The sequence below is a fragment of the Mandrillus leucophaeus genome, unplaced genomic scaffold (assembly GCF_000951045.1).
Source record: "Mandrillus leucophaeus isolate KB7577 unplaced genomic scaffold, Mleu.le_1.0 Scaffold83, whole genome shotgun sequence".
Classification (NCBI taxonomy): domain Eukaryota; kingdom Metazoa; phylum Chordata; class Mammalia; order Primates; family Cercopithecidae; genus Mandrillus; species Mandrillus leucophaeus.
The window spans coordinates 559656-570985 of NW_012109030.1; the positions used below are offsets into that span (position 1 = coordinate 559656).

The 11330-nt window shown below is 44.0% G+C and overlaps 1 protein-coding gene across 1 annotated transcript in view; it reads left to right on the top strand.

The window, feature by feature from the left end:
- The window catches only part of CUBN (cubilin (intrinsic factor-cobalamin receptor)), a 347579-nt gene that overhangs the window by 160648 nt on the left and 175601 nt on the right, over positions 1–11330 (top strand). The window contains exons 30-31 of the mRNA XM_011968102.1: positions 7452–7626; positions 9081–9250. Coding sequence (XP_011823492.1) covers positions 7452–7626; positions 9081–9250 — 345 coding nt within the window. The remainder of the gene's footprint in view (positions 1–7451; positions 7627–9080; positions 9251–11330) is intronic.

An 11330-nucleotide genomic window follows, 5' to 3' on the forward strand; every position in this document is an offset into this window, starting at 1 on the left:
ACATATATAGATGTCCCAGATATATGTAATATTATGTAGTATATTATATACTTACATTATAAATTATAGTTAATAATTACACATATTAACATTTATTATTATAATAAATTATATTGTTATATATTTTAATGTAAGTATACCATATACTACATAATTATGTCATATGTTATATATAGTTACATATATGTAACACGTTTATTATGTATACTTTGAACTTTGACCTGTCTGCAAACTTTAATGTCTTCCAAATACACACAAAAATCCTGTCACCTCAGCTCTAGGGACTGCTGTAGCACAGTATGACAAGGATTCTATATCCAGTAGAACCTAAATTCCATGAGGCTAGATATTTGTTTGCTTTGTTTTACTGCTATATTCCCAGCTCCACAGAGTACCTGGCAAATAGTAAACACTCAATAGAAGTTTGTGGAATGAATGAAAGCATCAAAGTCTCTGATTGGCACGCCATAATAATGTATATTTAGGGTACTTTACAAAGGAATTTTTGCCTCCATCTTCTCATTTAAACATGAAATCATTCCATGAGGTAAGAGGGGAAGTTTATTCCCATTTTACAGTGGTCAAAACTAAGTCTCAAAAAGATTAATGGGTTTTTCCATGACCACATGGAAGGGGAGTGGAAGAGCTGATAACTGAAGCCAGTCACTGCTCAACACTCCAGTAAACCCTGAGACCATAGATGGGTGCAGGGTGCAAGGGGTTGATATGAGTAATATGGACGTTACAGGAAACTTTAACAAAAACTTTAATTATAAAACAAGTTCTTACCTTGAAAAGAAATGAAGTCATCCCCTCAGTGAGAATCACTAGGAATTACTTTTAGCAATTCATCACGAAATCATTCAATCACTACTTTCAGTAATTCATTACTTTCAGTAATTTAGTAAAGTCATCCTTCTCGGTGAGAGTCACTAGGAATTACTTTTAGTAGCTCTAAAAGACTTACCAGTTTTATCTCTGATTTCATTTACTGTAGCTCTACGGACAATTTGCTGTTGTCTGATGATAGAGCTACAGTAAATGAAATCGGATAGAACTAGAAAGTCTTCACGGAAGGACTGCTGCCGAGTCATGACTCCATCTCAGAGGAGAAACAAGGTGCCTCCTGAAATTCACACTCACAGCACAAAGTAGTACTGGCATCCGCGTGCAGTATGTTCAGATGGCCTCGCTCGCCAGCAAGGATATTGCTTGGTTGCACTAAACCCCTTATCACTTACAAAGGGCTGGTGGCGGATCTTCCACAGCTATGTGCCCTGTTCCAAACCCTTTATTTTCATACTCCAAAGTGCATGTGATTGTTGCCCACTTGGCAAAATATAAATGGGCCAGTTGTGTTTCGTGTGTCACGCCCATCGTGGGAGAAAGTAGAGACAGGGGCTGTTCCCTGAAAGCAGGCCTGGGGCCTGAGGGACGAAATCAGGGACTCCAGGCAGAAGCAGCTTTCAGGGAGAGCCCTATGCCTGACAGAAATGGCTGTGAGAAGACACATAGTCTGCTTGGGGCTTATTTTTATTACGACAAGCTGACATTGCAGTGGCCTCCCACGTTCCACCAAAAGCAGGGCTTGGGGGACTATTTTGAGGCCCTTAAATATTTGGGGAATTTTTTTTTCTTTTTTCTGAAAGCTAAAATGAGCAACCCTCTGACACTTTGTTCAAAAGCCTTGTTTTGCTTTTCTGCAAATGCTCAACTCATGTGGAAACTGCTGTAATAAAATTGGGCTAATGGCGGTGGAATGGTTTTTTTCACCCCTCCCTAGCTGCCAATAACATGTTAGCAGTGGGTTTAAAGGTTGTTACCCATGGTGGGCATGTGATCTAAAAACTTTGCTGACTTTCTCAGCCTGCATGTGAGTGTAGGCAAGTGGGGCCTTACAGTCACTAAATATTGGGCTTACCTGGATTTCACAAAATTTATTCAGGAGTCATTTTTTCCCTCAAAAATCAGAGTCCAGAAACCAAACAGCCTGTTGCAAAAAGCAATAGCTGTTTGGTTACTCATAACCCCGGAATGCTGACTTGATTGTAACAATAAATGGAGCTAACAGAGCAGAAAGAAATGTTCAAAACAGATTAAAACCATAGGCTTTGAAATGTTCTCCCTCCTGAGCATTTGCTAAAACACATTTTTAAATCTGTGATCATCAGACCACTTCTTTTCCCCCCAAAGTTTAGTCATATGCTGTAGTTGAATGAACCACGCCCTGAAATGCTTTCCTTCTTTTTCTTCTTTTGAAGAGTCATGTGCTAACTATCGATTTTATTTGTGGAAGCCAGAAGGACCATTGTTTCGGTCATGGAAACACTCTGCCTGATTTCGCTTTAATCTCTGAGAAAGTCTTTAGAGAGATTCTGAACTGGCATCAGGCAGAAAAGGAAATCCACTCCTTGAAGCAGTAAACCAGGACAATTGCTTGGTGTGGACAGTTAGCTCGGTCTGGCCTCTCTGCGATAGGCTTTTGTGAGCTCAGCCTTGCAAGAAGGGAATCTAATAATGTCCAAAGTGGCAGTGTTTATTCTTCTAGAGGCTTCTAGGTCCAGCCAACTCATACCCATTATGTTTGTGATCTCAAGGGGATGTATGAGCAGAGAAAACAAAGAATATTTTGCTGATGTGCGAGTTTTCTTTGTTAGAACTTAACACTTGTGCTCAGTGGTCTCTCTAAGTACGTGCTGTTGATTGGGCTGGGGTGATTGGGAACACATGCTGTCAGTTTCATGCTCTGGGGACTGTTCCCTAGGCGAGGGGGTAGGGAGATCTTGAAAATGGGAAAGAAAGCTGACTCTACACACCAAGCAAGCTTGCTTCTGCCATTTGCATATGTGTACGTGTCAGGGGCCACACAGGGCTCTTCCTAAAGTCCTGCTTTTGATGGGACTTGGGGGGAGTGCACAAACATCAGCTCCTCCTAATAAAAATAAGCCTGAAGCAGTTGGTCTGCTTCATTCCTTTGCAATTACTGTCCTTGTGCTCAGCCCTCTGTGGAACAGCAGTTTCATTCATTTTGGCCTTTCCTGGATGGCTGGGGGGAATTAATCAGACAAAGAAATCATTATAGATTCAAATCACACACTCCTCCCCAAAGTAGGCTTCTTGTTCTCACTCCCTCTCCCCAGAGAACACTTGAGTGATTTTTCCTATCAGTCAGCAGTGGGCCTTGAGGGTGGGCAAGGGCCGGGGGTGCTGAGGAATCAGGGCAGAGTGTCCCGAGGTGGGGGAAAGGCACAGAGGGAGGGTGGGAAGGCACTGTGCCCAGATGCCCCTGAGAGCTGCCTTCCTGGCTCTGGTCCTGAGTGCCTGTACATGGAGGGCTGGGGTTGCAGTTGTGAAGGTCTCAGATACCAATGTCTTTGAAAACTCTCTCCCAAAGATGGTCTTTCTTTTACAAATTGAAGTTTGAAGACCTGAAGATGAGAAGTCAGCATCTTCTATTTGGTTCTCATCCTCCCTTCGCCACCCTCCCCAGACCCACACATACACACAGGAGACAAACAGGACCCAGAGGAGACTGAGAAACCTGTCTGTGAGGCCTCCTGGAGGCCTGGCCTAGGCTATCCGTGGCTGCAAGATGCCCTCTGTGAGCCCAAGGAGACCCTTTCCAGAGGACGACATCACTGGGGTAGTGGATTCCAGTCAGACAGACAAGTTTGGCAAATTTGGAGGAGCCTACGTGGTCTGAAGTCATGTGCGACAGATCTAGAAGTGAAACAGGAGAGTTCCCTAGCCACCCCTTCTCAGGACGTGTGACAGGGGTGTGGCTCATCTGTTCAGCTGCTGTGCCCTCAAACCCGTTATGGGAGGGGGAGCACACAGACTGGCAGGTGCAGGAACCCAGGCAAGATGCTACCCATGGTAGGGTCTAGTAGTGGGTGCCTGTGACTCTCAAAGCCCCCATGGGCAGGGTACAGTGTTCTTTTAGCTCTGCCATCCACAGACAGCTTAAGTGTTAACCAGCTCAGTGACTCTTGGTACTTGCATTCTTGTCTGGCCTCCAGGAAGAATCAGGTCACATATGGTCTTGAAGGATGGTGAATGTGGAGATTTTATTGGGTGATGGAGGTAGCTGTCAGTGGAATGGATGGGGAACTGGAAAGGGGATGGAGTGGGAAAATGATCTTCCCCCTGTCTCTTATACACATCTAGATGTGTATAAGAGACAGACCAAACAGCCTGTTGCAAAAAGCAATAACTGTTTGGTTACTCATAACCCCGGAATGCTGACTTGATTGTAACAATAAATGGAGCTAACAGAGCAGAAAGAAATGTTCAAAACAGATTAAAACCATAGGCTTTGAAATGTTCTCCCTCCTGAGCATTTGCTAAAACACATTTTTAAATCTGTGATCATCAGACCACTTCTTTTCCCCCCAAAGTTTAGTCATATGCTGTAGTTGAATGAACCACGCCCTGAAATGCTTTCCTTCTTTTTCTTCTTTTGAAGAGTCATGTGCTAACTATCGATTTTATTTGTGGAAGCCAGAAGGACCATTGTTTCGGTCATGGAAACACTCTGCCTGATTTCGCTTTAATCTCTGAGAAAGTCTTTAGAGAGATTCTGAACTGGCATCAGGCAGAAAAGGAAATCCACTCCTTGAAGCAGTAAACCAGGACAATTGCTTGGTGTGGACAGTTAGCTCGGTCTGGCCTCTCTGCGATAGGCTTTTGTGAGCTCAGCCTTGCAAGAAGGGAATCTAATAATGTCCAAAGTGGCAGTGTTTATTCTTCTAGAGGCTTCTAGGTCCAGCCAACTCATACCCATTATGTTTGTGATCTCAAGGGGATGTATGAGCAGAGAAAACAAAGAATATTTTGCTGATGTGCGAGTTTTCTTTGTTAGAACTTAACACTTGTGCTCAGTGGTCTCTCTAAGTACGTGCTGTTGATTGGGCTGGGGTGATTGGGAACACATGCTGTCAGTTTCATGCTCTGGGGACTGTTCCCTAGGCGAGGGGGTAGGGAGATCTTGAAAATGGGAAAGAAAGCTGACTCTACACACCAAGCAAGCTTGCTTCTGCCATTTGCATATGTGTACGTGTCAGGGGCCACACAGGGCTCTTCCTAAAGTCCTGCTTTTGATGGGACTTGGGGGGAGTGCACAAACATCAGCTCCTCCTAATAAAAATAAGCCTGAAGCAGTTGGTCTGCTTCATTCCTTTGCAATTACTGTCCTTGTGCTCAGCCCTCTGTGGAACAGCAGTTTCATTCATTTTGGCCTTTCCTGGATGGCTGGGGGGAATTAATCAGACAAAGAAATCATTATAGATTCAAATCACACACTCCTCCCCAAAGTAGGCTTCTTGTTCTCACTCCCTCTCCCCAGAGAACACTTGAGTGATTTTTCCTATCAGTCAGCAGTGGGCCTTGAGGGTGGGCAAGGGCCGGGGGTGCTGAGGAATCAGGGCAGAGTGTCCCGAGGTGGGGGAAAGGCACAGAGGGAGGGTGGGAAGGCACTGTGCCCAGATGCCCCTGAGAGCTGCCTTCCTGGCTCTGGTCCTGAGTGCCTGTACATGGAGGGCTGGGGTTGCAGTTGTGAAGGTCTCAGATACCAATGTCTTTGAAAACTCTCTCCCAAAGATGGTCTTTCTTTTACAAATTGAAGTTTGAAGACCTGAAGATGAGAAGTCAGCATCTTCTATTTGGTTCTCATCCTCCCTTCGCCACCCTCCCCAGACCCACACATACACACAGGAGACAAACAGGACCCAGAGGAGACTGAGAAACCTGTCTGTGAGGCCTCCTGGAGGCCTGGCCTAGGCTATCCGTGGCTGCAAGATGCCCTCTGTGAGCCCAAGGAGACCCTTTCCAGAGGACGACATCACTGGGGTAGTGGATTCCAGTCAGACAGACAAGTTTGGCAAATTTGGAGGAGCCTACGTGGTCTGAAGTCATGTGCGACAGATCTAGAAGTGAAACAGGAGAGTTCCCTAGCCACCCCTTCTCAGGACGTGTGACAGGGGTGTGGCTCATCTGTTCAGCTGCTGTGCCCTCAAACCCGTTATGGGAGGGGGAGCACACAGACTGGCAGGTGCAGGAACCCAGGCAAGATGCTACCCATGGTAGGGTCTAGTAGTGGGTGCCTGTGACTCTCAAAGCCCCCATGGGCAGGGTACAGTGTTCTTTTAGCTCTGCCATCCACAGACAGCTTAAGTGTTAACCAGCTCAGTGACTCTTGGTACTTGCATTCTTGTCTGGCCTCCAGGAAGAATCAGGTCACATATGGTCTTGAAGGATGGTGAATGTGGAGATTTTATTGGGTGATGGAGGTAGCTGTCAGTGGAATGGATGGGGAACTGGAAAGGGGATGGAGTGGGAAGATGATCTTCCCCCCTGGAGTTCGGTTGTCCCACGGATGATCAATTGTCTGACCATCCCCAGCCAAACTCCTCTCAACGTTCAGTTGCTCCTTCTCCTCTCTCCTTCTCTGCCATGTCATTCTTCTCCTCCTCTGCTCTTCTGTTCATGTGCTCATCTGCTCGTGGACCCTGGGGTTGGAGGTTTATATGGGTACAGGATATGGGGACGTGGCAGGCCAAAAGGCAACATTTGGGTGTGAAAACAAGAATGCCTGTTCCCATTTAGGGCTGCAGGTTTCCAGGCTTGGGAGTGGGGCTTTGCCAGGAAACCACCCTCTTCTACCCAGTATTTCCCTGTCTCCTGTCTGTATCAGAAGGAGCCATCTGGAGACTAAGGCAGAGTCTAGGGCAATCCCTGAGCAGAAAAGCGGCATGCACTTTGTCAGGTTCCTGGGCGTGGGCGTGCTGGGAGCAGGCACAGGGAGGGTGCATAGCATCCCCTTCCTTAGGCTCCAAAACACACCCAGAGAGCTGGTATTTCCATTCCTAAAGAAGCGTAAGCGTTATATTCAATGTGTGGTCTTAGAAAACATTGTTTGCAGGTTAGGAGGAAATTCCTAAAAATATAACTGGGATATTGGTAGCCCTCAATGAACTCAACTTTCATAAGAAAATGGCTTTATGCTAAGACTAATCATGTGTGCCTATAAGAGTTAGAAAATCAGACATTTCTTTTTTTTCATGTCCCCCTAAAATTCAGAAAATAAGACTTCATACTGTATGATCTGTAATGTTTCTGCTAGAGAAATCAGGAAATCCCATGAAGACATGAAAAAGACAAAAAGAGGAGATAGGGAAGATTCTGGAATAATCTACTCCATCCTCCTCTGCAATTCTGGCTGATGAAACAAGCAGGCATTTTATGGGTGATTGACCTTGTGTGTTCCTAAGGCAGAGGGAGTGCCTTTGAAAACTCAGCTTGAGTTTATAGTGCATCCCCACCCAGGGAGGCTGAGATTTCACTCTCTAATCATCGTAGAACCCAAGGAGCCAGGGGTTAAAATGAGCCAGGGGAAGGGCCTGTAATTGCCTAAAATATTTTTTAAAGTCTTTTTTTCCTGCATCCCATGCTAGATCTATGGAGGCCCCGATTTCCACTCTCCCAGAATAGCCCAATTGTGTACCCAGAGATCACCTGAGAACCCCATGCAGGTGTCCAGCACTGGAAATGAGCTAGCAATTCGATTCAAGACTGACTTATCTATAAACGGGAGAGGCTTCAATGCTTCATGGCAAGCAGTCCCTGGAGGTGAGTGAAAAAAGGAGGTTTCCTAAAGTACTTAAGCTAAGCCTTTGTTAAATTTCGTGAAATGCTTGGGAACACGTATGAAGGCTATGCCCTGATTGATAAGTTAGTGACGTCCCAAAGGGAAGCCTACTGAGACCTGACACGTGCACTTCCCTAAAATACGCGTTAAAGTTTAACTTCTTAAGGGTCACTGCATATGTGAAAACAAGAATGCAAGTGTGTAAGTCCATGGCTAAAGCGGAACTAGAGTGATAGGCCAGACCCACTCTCCAAGGGCTCGTACCTCTTAACCAGCCTCCATACCTCATGCCATAGTACAGACCTTTGGATTCTTGGCAAATATCAAACTTGCAAACATTGAATTCGTGAATCCCAAGGAATTACTGTGTGTTCTATGGTGACTTTCTGCCCAAGATTTTAGGTAGTCTAAATAAATTACCTGTTGTGTATTTTTAAACTATAATAACAAACTATGGCATGAAATAGTTTAATAGATGTTAGCATATACAACTACTAGAGAGAGCCACATTTGCAGAAGGCTTACTGTGTACCAGGCACTTTTCTAAATATTTTATGAGGATCTCCTTTAGTCTTTACAAACACCCTATGAAGGAAGTCCGTTTCATATCCTCATCTCACCAGTGTGGACACCAAAGCTTAGAAAGGTCAGTGACTTGCCCGAAGTTCCACAGCTAGAAAATGTCAAAGCACATATGTGATCCCAGGCTCCCTTATGGCCACACTTCTTCAGCAGTACCATAACCAAGGTAATATAAGAGCTCTCCCCTAAAGTTAATTATGTAGGAATTTAAATACACACACACACACACACACACACAGAGTTTAGATTACCCCTAAATCATTCTCCATTATTAGAAAATGGTGCCAAATTTTTCCATTATTGGTTTATATTATCATAAATCCAAGAAATGGTGGGTCATAGAGAAGACATTGCAGTAAAAGGTATCTGATAACATCAAAGGAATTTTTAAAGACCTAAGTAACTGTACTATATCCAGAATATTAAATTTTTAAAGGGTAGATATTAAATTATTTTTAAATACATGTACTACTAGATTATCACAATTCTTGGAAGGAAACATATTATTCTTCCAGTATGCTATATTTTTAGAGGACAATGAAGAAGCAGTGTTCCATGGCTTTGTGAAAACGTGATTTCATTTGTGTTTCCTTTTAGTTATTTTTAAAAATAACTTTTGGCATCTGTATTTAAAGTGTTTGAAGTATTTTTCTTAGTATCATCCATGTCATTCCTTCTTATTCTGTTGGGATAAATGACTTAATGTGGATATCAAGTTCTTCAGCGTTTTTAGCATAGACTAACCAAAATTGATAGTCAAGCAAAGTAGGTATTGATCTGTACAACCAGGTAATGGATGATTGTAATGCATCCATGATTCCTCTCACGAAATAATTGTGTTCTGCACTTCCAGGTTGTGGTGGGATTTTCCAGGCTCCCAGTGGAGAGATTCATTCTCCAAATTACCCCAGTCCTTACAGGAGCAACACGGACTGTGCTTGGGTTATTCGGGTTGACAGAAATCACCATGTTCTCTTGAACTTCACTGACTTTGATCTTGAACCACAGGACTCTTGTATTATGGTAAGTGACGTAAATTTCAAGCATTGTCTCCAGTCAAACCTGGGTCAAAACACTGCCATATAAGCATATTTAGTGAATGTATTACTTATGGGTGTTTTTAACGTCAAATCATAGGAAACCAAACTATTAGCAACTTAAAATATAAGGACATTTATGTTTTACCTAAAAACAAATCAGGAAGTAGATAATTTCAGGGTTTGTTTAGCAAGTCAGTTTCTGCTCTACCATGATTAGCATGTTGACTTTTCATTGTATGAAAGTATGAAGAGTATGAAGAAGTCATGGTCAAAAAATGGCTGCAGTGGTTTTTATCTGAATGTCCTACCTGAGTCTACCTCTGAAAAAAGGGAGAAGGAATAGTGTTAACTATTTCTGTTTTGTATGTGTTTCTTTTAGTAAGGAAAGCAAATTTTCCACAAAAGCCCCCGATATATCATTAGCCAGAACTGACTACAAAAGAGATCCAGAAAGTATCATGGAATAGATTTATCATAAATGTTTTAGATCAATTATTATTAAGCCTCTGGGATTTTCACAGGATTCTGCTTCTCTTGAGACCAGGATATCTTGATTTGCTGCTTGAACGAATCCATGTTCTGATAGAACAAGTTGGGAGACGGGAGTGTAGGAGAAGGAATATGGCTATGAATTGGGCAGATAACAAAAAAAGTTTCTGCTACTGAGATGGGAGAATTTCCTTGACTCCTGCACAGGACTTGCGAAGCGGGTGGCTTATTTGCTTGGCTGCTTAGCTGAATTCAGGAGGGAGCACACAAACAGACGAATGCAGGAACCGGGGTGAACGAACCCTGGAACTGGCTGGTCCCTCCTCTCTGGTGGGAGCAGGCTCTGTGCATGGCCTGTGCAGGGTCCAAACACGTTACAATGCTCTTTTAGCTCTGCCGTCTTGGAGAGGGTGTCTGCGACCCCCAGAGCCCCAAAGGGCATGTGTTACAATCAGTGCTCTTTTAGCATTTGCTGCCCATGGACAGCTAAGTGTTAACCAGTTCAGTGGAGGGTCAGGGTGACAGCCTTTTACACCCTGGCCTCTTGGTACCCGAGTTCTTGTCCGGTGTCCAGGAAGAATCAGGTCACATGAACAAATTGAAGGGTGGTGAATGTGGAGAACTTTATTAAGACGTAGAAGTGGCTCTCTGCAGTAAGGGGAGCTTGAAAGGGGTTGGAGGAAGTGGGTTGCAGGAAGATAATCTTCCCCTGGAGTCTAGCCTTCCTTGGCTGAACTCCCCTCTGACCATAGTCTCCGATGTCCAGCTCCTTCTTCTCTTGACATTCAGACACTTCTGTCTTCTGTGTGTGTGTGTGTGTGTGTGTGTGTGTGTGTGTGTGTGTGTCTGCTGAGTCTGGGGCTTGGTGTTCTTATGGGCACCAGATGGGGGCAGGGAAAACCAAAAGGCAACATTTGGGTGGGAAAACAGGGACTGGTTTTCACTTTGAGCGGCAGATCCAGGCTTAAGGGTGGAGCACTCATCAGGGACCTCAACCTCTTCTACCAAGCATTTTCCTGCCTCCTGTCCCATCACTACTACCAACACTTTTAAGGCATTCCTACCTGAAACTAATGCTTTATGCTTAATATAAGAGTGAATGAAGTTTTATTTTGAAGGTTTCTTTTTTCTTTCTGTTTTTAATTTTTTTGGCTACCTGATTTTCTTCTGTTATTATTATTATTATACTTTAAGTTCTGGCACACATGTGTAGAACCTGCAGGTTTGTTACATAGGTATACACATGCCATGGTGGTTTGCTGCACTCATCAACCTGTCATCTGCATAAGGTATTTCTCCTAATGCTATTCCTCCCTTAGCCCCCCACCCACCAACAGGCCCTGGTGTGTGATGTTCCTCTCCCTGTGTCCGTGTGTTCTCATTGTTCAACTCCCTCTTATGAGTGAGAATATGCGGTATTTGGTTTTTTGTTCCTGTGTTAGTTTGCTAAGAATGATGGTTTCCAGCTTCATCCATGTCCCTGTAAAATACATGAACTCATCCTTTTTTATGGCTGCACAGTATTCCATGGTGTATATGTGCCACATTTTCTTTATCCAGTCTATCATTGATGG